The sequence below is a fragment of the Macrotis lagotis genome, chromosome 8, assembly GCF_037893015.1.
Source record: "Macrotis lagotis isolate mMagLag1 chromosome 8, bilby.v1.9.chrom.fasta, whole genome shotgun sequence".
In the NCBI taxonomy this organism is placed as follows: domain Eukaryota; kingdom Metazoa; phylum Chordata; class Mammalia; order Peramelemorphia; family Peramelidae; genus Macrotis; species Macrotis lagotis.
Window position 1 is genome coordinate 193,544,600 of NC_133665.1, and position 15,579 is coordinate 193,560,178.

Below are 15,579 nucleotides of genomic sequence, written 5' to 3' on the forward strand. Positions count from 1 at the left end.
GAAACAGAAAGGAGAAGTTGCTGAGAAGAGTCAAAAACCAGGGTCCAGATCTGTGTTGCTTTATGTACAGCCGCTGAAAAACAGAATAGGCTTGCTCCCGGGTTAGTGAGTAGTCACTCCTGGAGCAATCCTAACAGCAAGATGACCATCTGCCAGAAATGGGAGAGGGAAAAGCTCTCCTGACTTGAGGTCAGATCTGGACTATAGCACACTCAACATCTTAGCAGAGTTTCTATTAGGATTCTTTTGGCATTTTAAAAATTGATCCTTCCCAAGATCCACCCTAATCCAGAAGAGTATGTTCAGATGTGCTCTTTTCCTGCCAATAATCACACTGAGGGCATTATTCTTGAGGTTTTAGGGAGATCAGATCTCAGTATAACACTCAGCAACTAGAATTGTTTGGTGACTTGCCCAGGCTTACAACTCAAGTGTGAGAAGCAGAGCTTTCCACTCCAGGTCCAGTTCCATCCCTCACTTGTCATTCATTTCCATAGTATATGATGTGATCCCATTCCCATGTGATGAGAAAACTGAGGATCACTCAAGCTGAATTAAAATTTGTGGAAACTGAAGAAACAAATGTCTGTGGGAAAACAGAAACTCTATATCCATATGATAGATCATTCTAGAAAATGCACCCTTCTAAGTCATCCTGCCTACACTTGACCCACAACTTGTTCACAATCTTGGAACATGCTACAATTTTGATGAATTCTTCTTTAGCCATTTGTTTATGCAGGTCAGGCCCCAGCTCTCAGTCCCTGGAAAGGCATCACTGTGCTCACTGAAATCACAAAGTTACGAAAGAACACTTGACTCTGTTTTTAAATAATTTGTACCAAAAGAAATCAGTCCTTTTCCATTCCAGTCCCCCCCCCCCCCCCCCCCCCCCCCCCCCCGCCACTGCCTCCTCCTCTACTTACCTGACTCAAACCCAACTGTCACTGGATCCCATTAAGGAGAGATAAAATAACCTGACTAGTAGGTGTAAGTAACCATAACCAGAAGAGCCTCAGAGCCCATTAACTGACTAGAGAGACAGCCTCCATCAAGAATAGGACCAAGTCTGGGACACCTAGGTAGCACAGTGGATAAAGCACTGGCCCTGGAGTCAGAAAGAGAGAAGTTCAAATCCGACCTGAGACACTTAATGATTGCCTAGCTGTGGGGACATTGGGTGAGTCACTTAACCCCACTGCCTTAAAATTAAAAAAAAAAAAAGAATAGGGCCAAATCTCCACCTTTGACACTATTTAATATAATTCTCTCTCTCTCTCTCTCTCTCTCTCTCTCTCTCTCTCTCTCTCTCTCTCGCCCAAAGAAAATCTCTACAACTACAAAATATGAAGGAGTTGCCAATAGGCTCAAATGGAAAGAGATTGCCCACCAAAAACTCCCCATGTCAACAAAATCAAACACAACTGGATCTACAGAAAGAGCATTAGACTTGGAGGGAAAGGGCTGGCTCTAAAATAATGTAAGCCTCATTGCCTTGGGCAGGTCATATTCCCCAAGTTGCCTCCTTTAGAAAATGGAGATAACAATGCCCAAACTCCCTCTATCACAAAATTACTATCAATTGTCATAAGCACCATAGAAAAGGGTATATTTCTACTATAATACTTGGAATAGAAAAAAGACAGTTCTTTTTCATGTCAAAAACTGGTTTTACAAAACTAGTTTCTGCTATAACTTGCGATTTCAGTATCTCCTAAACTTGAAAGATCTATCCTATGCTTAGGTTTATGCTGTTACTGAAGAAATCACTTCATGAAAACTGTTAGCTAACAAAAGCACCAGAACTGAGACTCCTCCAATTGCAAGGTTGCTCTATCATCATCATCATCATCATCATCATCATCACTAGCATTTACACAGCACCTTCCTTGTGCCAAATACTTCACAATAGTTATCACAATTTATCTCACAACAATCCTGGAAGTAACTGCAATTATTATACCCCATTTTACAAATGAGGAAACCAAGGCAAACAAGCAAAGTGACTTTCAACAGACTGCCCCTACTCCAGTGGGCATCCTGGGTTGTATTTGAAATTCAGTCTTCTCAACTCCAGCCTACTATTCTCTCTCTGCCCCTATTTCCAACCTGACTCTTAGAATTGAGATGGAACAAATGGGTTTGAGAGTCAGCTGGCAACCTAGGGAAAAAGAATCACTCCTTGAGCATCAGCTAATCAGAAATTCATGTGGAAACCATTATCTTTTCCATGAAAAAAAGGCCTTCAATCCGGAGAGGAAGGCACTTTCCACAACAGCCTCATGGCCATGCATTCATTCCCTAGTAGGGCCTCTCCAGCTCTCCTGTGACCGATATTATCCCAGGGCCTCCCAAGTCCCGCTCAAAATGAACTGGACTTCAAAAGTGCAGTTGAAATTCCTTAGACACACAGGACTGTGATGAATAAAGTTTGAAAAAGGTCAAGTGCCACAGAAATGTGACTATTAACTCTTTTTGGTGCTGAAAACAAAATTTTTCCAAGTGCTGAACATTGCTGTCAAATTTGGGTCAATTTATGAATTTCACAATTATTGCTGCAGTTATGTGAATCTCTTCCAAATTACCCTATAAAATGAACTAAAACTAAATAACAAATGAAATTTGCAGAAAACATGCCTTTTTTCAATGCTCCTGCACCAAAGAATTAATGACCATTAAAATTAGTGAAGCAAAGGACCTTTTAAGATCCATGTCAGTAATTATGTATTGTGTGCTTAAGTGCTAAGTTACAAAAGGGAGAAATAGTCACTTACCTTCTAATGGGGAAAAATTACAGGCAAACATTTATAAAGCAAGCTATGTAGTAGAAAAATAGGAGATAAAAGAACAGAGGGAAGGCTCTAGAATTAAAGGGGGTTTGGGAAGACTTCCTAGATAAGGTGGGATCAACAGGCACAGCTGAAGAGGGAAAGGGTGTCAAGAAGGGGTTGGGTCCAGAGCAGAGATGGAGGATCTTGTCCATGATACAGCCAGGAGGGCTAAAGAGGCAGGGGGGGTGGGGGGTGGGGGGTGGCACAAGATTATGAAGAGCCTGCAACACCAAATTGAGCATTTTGCATTTGTTTCAGGAGACTAAAGGAAGCCACTAGGGTCAAATTGAAGTGGGGGAGGAAGGAAGAGGGAAAAGGATAGAACCAAGGACATGATTAAGACCTTCACTTTTAGGAATAACACGAATGGTTGAATGGAGAAGGGACTGGAGGTGGGTAGATCCCTCAGCAACTAACGAAATAATCCATGGAGAAGGGATCTGTATCTGTCTCAGAGGTGCCACTGCCATCAACAGGCTCTAACAGCAGACTGAATGTGGGGGGGGGGGGGTGAGAGAAGAGAGTCAGGGGTCCAGGATGACTCCTGGAGGCTGTGAGCTTGAGGCCTGGACCATGATGTACAAGAGATAGCAAAATCACATGGTATGATTAACTTTTTTTTTTTTAACATTAAAGGTAATAGTCTTTGGTCTTTGTTCAAACTCCACAATTCTTGATCTGGACACAGACAGTATTCCTCTCCCGCCCTAAGCAAAATTAAGACAGTTGGCTTTTTAAAGCACATCCCAAGCCACACTATGGAAGACAGCTGCTTCTGTGCCTACGATCACTGGCTCAGGGGGGAACACTGCAGTCTAGAAGTCAAACTCTGCCTTTATAAAAAACACAAGTGATTAGTAAGTAACCTGCTAACACTGGTTCCTGTGTCATTCTCAAGACAAGCCATGCATGGTTCAAGCCTATAACTAATTCATTCTCTATCTCTGTGTGTGTGTGTCTGACTCTCTTTCGTTATACAATACGGTGTCTGATTCATGCTATCATGGACAACATAAAAGACAATGAAGGCATCTGTAAATTCCATTTAATTGACTTCATTTAGAACCTATTTTCCCCAGGAACCCTGAAATTAAGCTTTTTCTCACTATACAATGTGACTAAGACACTAAGACTGAGATTCACAACTCAACTCTTTCAAAGAGTTCAACTCTTAAAAGACACAACTGATTGAATCAATCTGAGATGAAAACTGTAAAAAAAAGATGCAAAAATCTCCCAAGTTGTCTATTTATACAGTTTTTTTTATTTATAGTTTACAGAATTGCATGTCCATAAATGGACAAAAACAAAATGCTTGCAACATCTGGAGAAGATCCAGAAAACCTAACTGTAAACCAATGTCATTCACAGAGGCCAACTGTATCCTATCATCTGGTTTTACAAGTATTCTCATGGGATTCATGGAAAACAAACTGGTTCAAGTGCAGGAATTTCAAACTTTTAAGAAATCCCTTCCAAATAGCCATTTTCCCATGCACTTTACTGCAGGAGGTCAAGATATTATCCTGACTCCTCCAAGATTAAACGCTTAAGAAAGAATACTCAGAATATTTTCTGAACAATATGACTGAATAACAAACAAATATGCCTGAAGCTCCATTAAAGTATTTACATAATTCAATTTCTGAGTCCAATATTTTGTTCTCCTGTACTAGAATATACCTCATAAATGAATTAAAAGACTCATTTTTAAAAACTCACCTCAATAATATTGTTAAAATAAAAAATAATTTGACATTATATAGTCTGCAAAATACCAAGATAGCATCAATAGCAACAGCTATTGTTCTCCTTTCTTTAAGATGAAGAAACTGAGGCTGTGTAACTCACCTAGAATCAAAAGCTCCTAAAAATCTGAGATAGAATTCTAGGCCTGGCTCTCCCCATGGTCTCTGCATCAAATTAGGAGGTTTAGCATTTAAAGGGACCATCATCCACCTTTCCTGCCTGGATAAAATTTTCCCCTCCATGCACTTCCCAGTTCATAGCTCAGACAGAGAGTAACAATCTATTTATCTTCATATAGTCTGTCAAGAAATACATAGATTCAAAAATAATTGTCCAAGAACAGATTCTGCTTGCAGAGCACTGTTGTACAGTCAGCATTTAAGGCCACCCCTCCCCCTTCAAGGCCCCAAAAGTGACTCCAAACTCACAAACCCGACCTATCTACTCCCACAGCTGGGGGATACAGGGATCACTGCCCTTACATGAAGGGGTACCTTTAAAGTTCATAAGGTTTTGAAAGTATGTAGAATGATGAAGGGCATCAACATGCCTCACCTCTAGATCAAAAGGATTAAGACACCCTATTTTTGCATATTCTGGTCACAACTGAAAAATAAATAGTTCCCCAATTTTCATATCTGAATCAAGTAATGAGATAATTTTTTAAAGTTCTTACGCTGCACAAAGCCCTGGGCTCAGCATCAGGAACATAAACGCTAAAATAAGCCAAGTCTTGCCCTCTAACGGAGGAGACAACACCTAGGAAGAGGTCAGCGTTCTCTGTGTGTGTGTGTGTGTGTGTGTGTGTGTGTGTGTACATGTGTGTGGGGGAAGAGAAGGGTGCACAGCACAGCAGGGGGTCATTCTGAGGAGGGCCTAATGTAGACAGCCCCTGGTGAGGGCCAGGGACCAGTCCCCTTCAGGGCTATGGCTTCAACACTGGACTGGAAGCCTGCTCCTCCTCCTCAAGGCTCTCCATCTCAGGGTCCTAGGCTGCTTCCTGAATATTCAAAAATATTCAGGCTCCACTGGGGTTTGGGATGCTGATTTCCTGCACATGAGGCTACCTGCTTCAGGCCCCTTACTATTGTAACATTATTTATTTCCTCCATGAAAAGTCCTAGTCTGCTGCCTCACCATGGCATGGAAGTGACCTTGGATTCAAAGACCAGGTTCTTCCTCCCTAAAATTTCTTCCAGTACAGATCAAGAAATGGTTTGGCTGCTCTCTTGCAGTTCAGTCATCTTATATTTTCACTAAACTGACCAAAAGGATGATGAAATTTCTAGCCACAGCAGTTCCCAAAGACTAAGACTAAAAAAGGGGCTGCAGCCTGTCTTGGGGGCACATTCAAAATCACAAATTTCTGAATTATGAAGAACCATTTGTTAATAATAAAAGAGAAAGTTCTTTTTCTCAGCTCAGCTTCCTGGCTCAATATCTCTCTAAACAATTTCCCCCACACTAACAGTGTTTTGGACCAAAGGCTGTGATTCAGCTTGCTCTGCTTGGCTCCAGAAAAGAAAAAGACTAGAAGCAATAGGTAGAAGTTAGCAAATGGGCAAAACATGGGCTAACCCAAACTTCCCCAAAATGAGAGGGATTCAGGGTGAACTGAGGTTTTTGTGTCCCTTCTTTGTCTCCCTACAACCTACACAAGAACATCAAGGAAGAATGAACATGGAAGAAAAGATGAAGGAAATAGTATTTTATAATCCTCATCAGAAATACTACAAGTATGACTCTCACCTTCCTTATCTATGTACCCAATTCATATCCCATGGAACAAGATCACTTTTCATCACAAAAACAAAGATAAATTTAGGCAAGAAGTCTGTATGAATCACTTAAGATCTCAAGCTCTAATTCTGGTAAGAAAGTAACACCTTTCACCAGATTTTTAAAAAACCCCAGAAGGTAATGCCAATAGCTCTATTTGCATTCACAAAAAACCACCCAAGTAGAGAGAATTCAAATATTAAGAAAAACCCCGGGCAGCTAGGTGGCACAGTGGATAAAGCACCAGCCCTGGACTCAGGAGTACCTGGGTTCAAATCTGGTCTCGGACACTAAAATAATTACCTAGCTGTGTGGCCTTGGGCAAGCCACTTAACCCTGTTTGCCTTGCAAAAACCTTAAAAAAAAAAAGAAAAACCCCAAATCACTTGATGAAAGAACTATTTGGCCCAGCGAGTACATTTGGGTGTTCCCAAGTTCATAAAGTCCAACAAGGGTCACCAGGTGCTATTACAGTTCCTTGATAATTCAATATAACTCATGACCCCTTTTCACAGGCAAATGAAACAGATAATTTTTCTGAGAATGTTTTTAAAATGAATTTAAAAAATCCTCAGGATCACAAAGGAATCAATTATACCAGAATATTTACCTAATATTCAAAAACATTCAGGCTTCAAGCTAAGAATCCCTGCTATCAAAGAAAAGCCCATTTGCCTCCATGAGCAATGGTTTGGCCACATCTATCATTCAATGAGCTATTTACTTGATCAACCATAAATGAGGTTATGGCCCAAGATCAACTGGAGTTCTTCTAAACAAATCAAAGTCATTATGAAACGAGGATAGTATATCTGCTAGAAATCACTTTCAAATTTTATTCCTGACATTTCACTACAAAACACAAGCCAACTGGTAACTTTCAATTCTGATAAAGAATTCTCAAGATGGAACTAGGAAGAACTGACAGCAACCCAGGTACTTAATTATTTGAACAGATATTAATTAACAAACTAACCTCACTCTACCCAAGTATATTCTATAGCAGGTATATTAGCATATGATCCTTGAACATTAGAAATAAAACACACTATTTGCAAGTAAAAATAAATCAAATCAAAAATAAAATGATGCAAACTACAAATGTGCATACCTGTACAGTCTTCTTAATTCTATGTGAGGGACCTGGATACTCTGAAGAATACAAGTCTGTTAGGAATAAGGAGTTGATTAACGTTGACTTTCCCAATCCAGATTCTCCTGCAAGAAAACAAAAAGCCTCGGTCACTTTCCCCTATCAGGTGACACAAACATGCCCCTAACCTGATTGTAGAAACAAGGAGCCTCATGGTAAGGCAGTTTTATAAAGTACCATGAGGAGAGCATAAATCATAGCAAAGCGCCACGATGCATACATATCTAGCCAGGTGTTCCAATTGCAAGGATTTGGAGGGGGGAAAAGTGACTCCAAATGATCAGGACAATCCCTCCCATGTAGCTAACCACCCTGGGCCCACTTGCTCTCTCCCAGGTTATCCTTTACTACAGAACATACCAGTCTATCATTTTTGTGTCTTTGCCCAAGTGAGACCTATCCTGAGGGAGCATCGGTAGGACCCTTTAAGGGCCTGGCAAGGACAGGTCAGACTTCCACTTCCTCCTTGTGAGCTTGTCTGAGCTCACCCGATTGGCATACATTGGCTACACAGCGGGAGAATCTAAATAATGGCTACTGGCTAGAACCAAGAGCAAAAGATCCAATTCAAAGAAGGATGGCTGATAGAGATGTGCTAGGAAAGAGCCAGGACAGCTGGGTGACACAGTGGATAGAGAGACCTTAAGAGTCAGACAGGCAGGAGTTCGAAGCCAGCCTCAGACATCTGACTCTTACAAGCTGTGTCACTTCACCCTGATTGCCTTTCAGCTGAAGTCATCTCTAGTCCTGATCCATCGCTGGCCACTGGACCCAGATGGTTCTGGAGGAGAAGGTGAGGCTGAAGACTTATTTAGTCCAACCCCCCCCCCCACAAATCCAATTCATGTTATTTGTCATGGCATCACCTCCCTGATGTTATCGTCTTCTTCGAGGATGATGGACAAACATCAGAAAAAGAAAAAAAAGGTGGCAGAGTTCATCTTATTGTGCAACAAAAGTAATGAACATTTCACAGGACTGGGCTTCTCATAACTATAGTATCATGCAAAAAAAAAAAGGGAGGGGAAAAAATATCACTGAGCTAAGTCCTGAGAATATAAATACAAACTAGACAGTCCCTCAAGAAGCTTACATTCTACAGAGGAAGACAGCATCAAGAGGAGCTTGGTAAAAGCTGGGGGTGGGAGGCAATGTCTGGGGCTCTCAGTGAAGGCCCCCACCCCCAGGGCCCCAGAAATGACTGCCTAGGCAAAGAATGGGGATATAGCCAGAAAACCAAGAGATCGCTAAGTCATCAAACTTCTGACAATTGTCGTCAAACTGAGAGAGAGATGCTGGCCAAGAGAAATATTGGAGTCAAAAACAAACACATTTGGAAGCTCTCACAAGATGGAATGAGACAGAGGCATTGGTGAAGAAAATTAGAAATCTAAACAAGCAAGGAAACCAAGTCACCACAAAGGCAGAGAAAAATGACATTCTGGGGAAGTCAAGCAAGAAGTCAGATGATTTGATTTAAAAGGTTCATCCCCTTTTTACTATCCATAGAAGTTCGGCTGCCAAAGAAAGAAACCAGCAAGGCAGCTGGACATTAGTGCATGGAAGGAGATTGGGGAACCAGCCAGAAGGGACTGGAGAAGTCCAACCCCTCATTTTAAAGATGAAAAAAACAGGAACCAAAAGATCATGCAATCTGCTTTGGATTACTGGCCACACATCTTGTGGGAAGCAGGTCCATGCTCAATGTTCACTATACCCATTAGCTGCCAAACAATTCACAAGGGACTGGTGAACATTACCAAAAGGACAGAAAACATCTTGAACTATATTCATTTTTTTAAAAGGGAAGCAAGGATGAAATCACTGGCTAAGGAACATGGGAGCTACTGGAAATATTCTACAATGAACCCCCCCCCCCTTATGCTTGTCTCATTGCAATTGAATCAACAGTCCCATGTGCTAGAGACTGTGCTAAGCACTAATTTCTTGGTTCTTTGTCCTTTGTTATCGAAGACCACCAAAATGACATCACTATGTTTGAGACAAATGATATCGTGTGTCTGACTGTGGTTGATAAGATCAATAGGAACTTGTAATACTCTACCATAGGTTGGGCACAAACAGTCCATGTGAATCCCTTGGGTGCCCACTCTAAACTTAAGGATTTCATGATTCCTTTGAGTTGCTTCAATTCTGTCTTCCTCATAGAGGGCAGCCCCCCTCACTGATGAGGGCATGCCATGCTGGGCGCTGTGCCAGGGTCTCCCATGCTGGATAATCAATTCTAACATTCATCAATGAGCCCCTCAGGGTGTCCTGGTAACACTTCTGGCTCCCCTATGGGCACTTCCCCTGTGTGAGTTCTCTGTCGAATAGTCTTTCTGGCATTCCAATAACATGTCCAGCCCATTGTAGTTGAGCTCTCTGTAGTAATGTAGTAATCTTGGCCCTTTAGCTGAGAAAGGGCCTCAGTGTCTGGGATCTTCTCCTGCCAGGTGATCTTCAAAATCTTTCTGAGATAATTTAAATGGAAGCGAAGCTCTGGGAACACCAAGGAAATGGCATCTGCCCTCCAGGAGCTCAGGTCCCAGTGCAGAAAAACAAGAAAAGGCCTCCACGAGGCAAATACAGGTGCTAAGAAGACCCACTGAGGAGGCCCAGGACTACTCACTAAAGGAGACTAAAAAATACAGTGAATGCCAGGACCGGACAGGGCCAAGTTTGTGAATGAAAAGAAACTGCTTCCTACTGGGGTCTCCATAGCAGCCAGGAGCCTGTTAGCAGCCTCAGAATTGACAGACACACCTGTCTCATGTCTCACCACAGTATTCCTGCTGCCCTGCGCCACCAGAAGCCAGGGCCCTCTCTCAGTTCCTCTTCTGTGTCTTCTGCTGCAGGCTTCCAAACTTCCTACCATTGTGCCCATGTCTTCTCCATCTTCAAGAAAGCCTCCGGGGGCCTCATCCACCCCTTCTGAGCTTGGCCTCCTGAACTCAATACCCCCAAAGGTCAGAGCCTTCGAAAGCTCTCCAGACTTGACAGCCCCTCCATGCTGGCTGTGATCCCCTAACATCAGCTACTGGATACCCCTCAAACACAATACTCTATCTATCCTAATCAATGACAATTAGCCTGGTTTCCATCAATTTAATAGAAGTACAAGGAGGGTGGCGGGACCTATTCCTGTGCCTTGGTATTCACAACACAGACATCTACTGACCAGAATCAACACAATCTTTATGAGACTCTCCTATTCATGAATGTGGACACACATAATGAGGACAGAGTTGGGATCAAACATGGATTTTTTTTAGTTGTTTTTTTTTTGCAAGGCAATGGTTTGCCCAAGGCCACACAGCTAGGTAATTATTAAGTGTCTGAGGCCAGATTTTAACTCAGGTACTCCTGACTCCAGGGCCGTTGCTCTATCCACTGCGCCACCTAGCCGCCCCAAACATGTCTTTACAAGCAACAGTCTACCACCCTTGACCATCTCTCAGATGACTGAACGATGTACAAAAAAGTCTGATTTATTATACCAAAGGCCCCAGGCAAAAGACTTTCCAAAATGCCTCCTATTCATATATCATGGAGTCCTCTATACACACGAAGTACCAATACCTGTCAGCACCCCAAGTTACAAACGCCCATATCAAGGCATCAACTGGGAGATCTGGAAGCTTTCTGACAGTGTTAACACCAACGTGATGGAAGAGATGCTGACCCCTGTCCAGGTTTATGCAGCATTTCTCCCAATATTCCTACTTGAAAATAGCACTGTCCTGGTGGCATACAATCCCAGCCCTGGAAGGTATATCTTGACTTCTCTCAAAGAATGGGGTCCTATGAGCCTCTGCTGCAGAGATGACAGGAGGATGGCTGGGCCCAATATTTAAAAAGAGAAAAGACAGCAGGGTCACCTTTCAGCAAACCGAAGGCTCCTTTCTCCAGCTCACGGTTGATCTATGACCCCAAGATAGGGAGCATCAGCACCATCAGGGGACCCTCTTTAGTCAAAGGAAGGGAGTACTCACTGGAGGGCAAGCGAGGACAAGAGTTTGGGGAGGATAAGATGAAGTTCTACTGTCCCAGTGGAGGAAGACTGGAGGCAGCTAGGTGGCGCAGTGAACACAGCATGGGCCCTGGAGTCAAGAGGACCTGAGTTCAAATCAAGCCTCAAGATACCGGAGGGAGGGGTTGGCTGATTTTGTTCTGTTTTTAAAAACAGGAGCCTACAATCTCCTGAGTGTCAAATCAAGGATACAGGGAGCAACATTAACAGCTCTACACCACTTTTTAAAAATTTTTCACTGACAGAATATGTTGCACAAAACCCAATCCTGATTTTTGAATGATGGAGAATATCAGAAACCAATCCCAAGAAAGCGAGCCTAGTCTTCTTTTCTGGACTCGAATTTGTTCCTTCCCAGTCCACTCCTGAGATTTGATTATGAAGAAAGAAGAGAGAAGAAAAAAACCCTCATTCCCTGACTTCACAGCTGTGGCCAGTTGATCACCTTCTTCTCTAGACCTCAAAGCAGACCCCTTGTGCTCGCTGCCCACTGCAGGGGGGGGGGTCCATTGGCACCCCTTTATTGCTCTGCATGGTCCCATGCAGCTGACAGCTGACAACAGCTGTCAGTAAGACATGGGTCGTCCTGTATCAAGCAGAGATAAAATGGGACTGCAGAGCTCCAGGACAACCTAGAGGGGCTCAGATGGATCTTGGACAATCTGCTAAGGGAACACAAGCTCATTATGGTCTGTCTGACCCTTGAGATTAGCTCCTCAGTGCTGCCCAAAGGGACTGAGTAGTAATTTCTTCCACCATCTATTTCCTTTTCCTCCTCACCCTCACCCTTAAACTTCTTCCTCACAATTACTTTCTCAACTAGAATGTATTCCTCTTAAGCATTAGAGAGAATACTGTGGTGAGGGGCTTTATCTAAATCTACACTTAACAGATGAAAGCATAGAAAAAGGAATAGAACCAGCATTTAATAAGCATCACCTAAGAACCAGGGACACTGCTTCCCCTTTGGTGCCTGCCAAACCATCTTACCTACTACCATAAGTGTGAATTCAAACCCTCTCTTTACAGATTTTCTGTAGACTTGGTTTGGGAGATTCGCGAATCCCACATAGCCTTCAAGGTTCTTCTGTTGCTGAAAGGGAATAAAATGAGTCATTAAAATCTAATGCTATAAATGTCTAATTACCCTTCCTGAAGCTATCTTAGAAAATGATACAAGAAATCATATTTACAGCAAATCACACCAGCTTTTCATCTCAAATGTAGGCATTTAAAAAGAAACCATATTAGAATACAGTACCACCAGACTGTGGAGGGGATAGAAGAAGGATGACTAGAGTTTCAGAGGTACAGTAGCAAGTGATTAACAAGGGAGAGCAAAGGGAAAAATGACAACAAAATTCACAAACTTCATCTCGGACCAATGATTTCATTTGCCAAGCCCTGAAGATTAGTAACCAGATTTTGACTGGACAAAAAACAAGCTACTAGAAATGTTACCAAAAAATGTAAATCCATTTAGAATTCTTTATCTACTCCTTTAATTATAGTCATTTGGCTCATAGTGGCTTTCCTCATGGGATACTTTTCTTGAAATTTAATCTAGCCATAAAGGGAAATTAAAGTACTAAATTCTTAACAATTCATTCCCATAAAATTGTGCTGGTTTTTATGACCAATGTCAAATTAGCAGCTGGCAAGCAGCTATGGTGGGACAATGACTTCAGATTGATGTTTCAGAAGATTCTGCTGCCATCATCTTCGGGGAAATCAAATGTAAACAAGTTGCAAAGCCAATTTTATCTCCACTTGCTAAAAATCATTTCAACTAGGTACTTCAAAATGGATTTTGATTATTCCTAAAGCTTATAAAAATATGATTTTTTTCACTTAGTCATCAGCAAAAATTTAAATGATACTACACTGGTTAGTTTTAATCTTAAGGACTATCTCACCCAACATGCCAACATAATTTCTGTAATGAAGAAACATCAACTATTTTTATTCTAAAAGTTCATACAATGCTACCCTTATAATTTCCTTGCTATTATTCTATCCAGGATCATCAACATGTGAAAATGCTGACTTCAAACCCAATACTTACTTTCTTTTGTTACTAGAAAGATCTTTTTTTTCTCCTTGTAATATTCCCTAAGAAGTTTTATAGTGAAATTTTTTTCTCTAGTCAACATTAGCAATTCTGAAATAGATTCATTTCTTTGGCTAATGAATAGCCTGCATCATTATTCTGTCTGAAAATCAACATCCCAGCCAAGGGGCATGCCTAGGATGCAGAGAGAATGAAACTGCATTTAACATTTTCCCTCCACTCAATTTTCAAACAAGTTTCAATTTATGACAAGTTGGGGCAGTAGAAATCTATTATTTCTGGACTTAAAAAGTTACTCAGAATACTCACAGCTACTTTGTAAAGAATAGATTTCCATCATCCCAGTGTTCCAAATATCAATAGTGTATTTCCACCATGGCAGGGAAGGTGAGGAATTCCAAGAACGGTCCATGGCAGAGTCGGGCCAAGAAGTGTAATCCAATGGAACAAAGCAAAACAGGAGAAAACAGACAAGTTACTTACTTGTAATTAACAAATCACTTGTAACTCCAAATTATTACAAAATAAACCCCAATTTTGTCAAACATAGGATCATAAGACTTCACTGTCAACAAAAACATAAAACACTAATTTTCATTTACTCTTTTAACTCTGGTAGAAAAGTGTTGATATTTGAAAGGGAATTCAAGCCTTTTTTTTTCTTTTTCAATGGTGAACAGGTCCCTATTTACTTTGCACAGCTCTCACTGGTGAAAGGAAGCTGGGGAAATGTCTCACAAAAGGTATATGAAGTTACAATACTCAGTCACAAGGAGTAGCTACTGACAAGCCCACTCCCAGACAAGAACAAATCCTAGTCCAGCACTAGTTTAGCACTGGCATGGACTTCTTGGCTTTAGATTAATCCAGAAACTGGCTAGATTCAAGAAAGGGAATAAAGATAATGGAAGTTAGAAACTAAAATTGATATACTGAATTAAAATTTATTAATGTTAAAATTAATAATGAAAATTAATAAATAGTAAGAGAATAAGACAACCAAAATTAAAGGCAATTTGAAGTAAAAAACAAAAGCATAATAGCTAACAGATTTAAGAAAATTAGAAAAGCCAACTTTAGACATATCACTATTATATTCTATCAGTCACTGTACATTATATATACAGTTAAGTAATTTTATAAATGGGAGCCTACAACTTTCATTAGGAGAACAATAATGTCCCTTTGGATTAATAAAGCATTATTATCAACAAAGGGGTTATTGGCTGGAATTTCATTGATAGGGTAATTCCCTTGGTCACTTGGCACCTTCTCTGTAACTTAAGAGGTTATGAGGGATGCTAGGCCAATCTGATACAGGGATGACTGCAAATGCATGTTCTTGGCTAGAAGACAAGATCTCTCTCTGCTCCGCAGCACCATTATGCAAAAGCATTTTGACTTAGAAAAGCATAAATTAACTTTGTTTTATTGTGGGGGTATTTTGGTTCAAACTCAGCCTCAGACACTTACTTGCTGTGTGTCCCTGGGCAAGTCATTTAACTCAGTTTGCCTCAGTTCCTCATCTGTAAATGAGAGCTAGGGAAGGAAATGGCAAACCATTCCAGTATCTTTTCCAAGAATGCCCTAAAAAGGGGTCATGGAGAGTCAGACATGATTAAAACAACTCCACAAAAACAAAAATATTTTATGTGTGGTGTTAAAACATTTGCATTCCCATCTCTACATTGATGGCTCTTAAATCTATTTATCAGCCCTAACCTCTCTAGGTTCCCATCTCCAGTTCCCTATTGAAAACTGCATACTGCATATCCCACAGACATCTTGAATTCAATATGTTCAAAACAAAACTCAACTGTTCCTCCCTTTCTCAATCCCTCTCATCCCAATCCCCCCCCCCCCATCTTCTAAAATTCTCTATTACTGTCCTGGGTACTACACCCCCATCTTCTCAATCACTCAGGTTCATACTCTAAGTGTCATCTCTCACACTTCATAACCA

The 15,579-nt window shown here is 41.2% G+C and overlaps 1 protein-coding gene across 1 annotated transcript in view; it reads right to left on the minus strand.

Moving 5' to 3' along the window:
• The window catches only part of SEPTIN7 (septin 7), a 43,182-nt gene extending 28,662 nt beyond the window's left edge, over positions 1-14,520 (minus strand). Inside the window, exons 1-3 of the mRNA XM_074199253.1 lie at positions 13,926-14,520; positions 12,536-12,638; positions 7,471-7,577 (exon numbers count right to left, since the gene is read on the minus strand). Of these exons, the coding sequence (XP_074055354.1) occupies positions 7,471-7,577; positions 12,536-12,545 (117 nt within the window). The 5' untranslated portion in view covers positions 12,546-12,638; positions 13,926-14,520. The remainder of the gene's footprint in view (positions 1-7,470; positions 7,578-12,535; positions 12,639-13,925) is intronic.
• Positions 14,521-15,579: the final 1,059 nt, after the last annotated feature.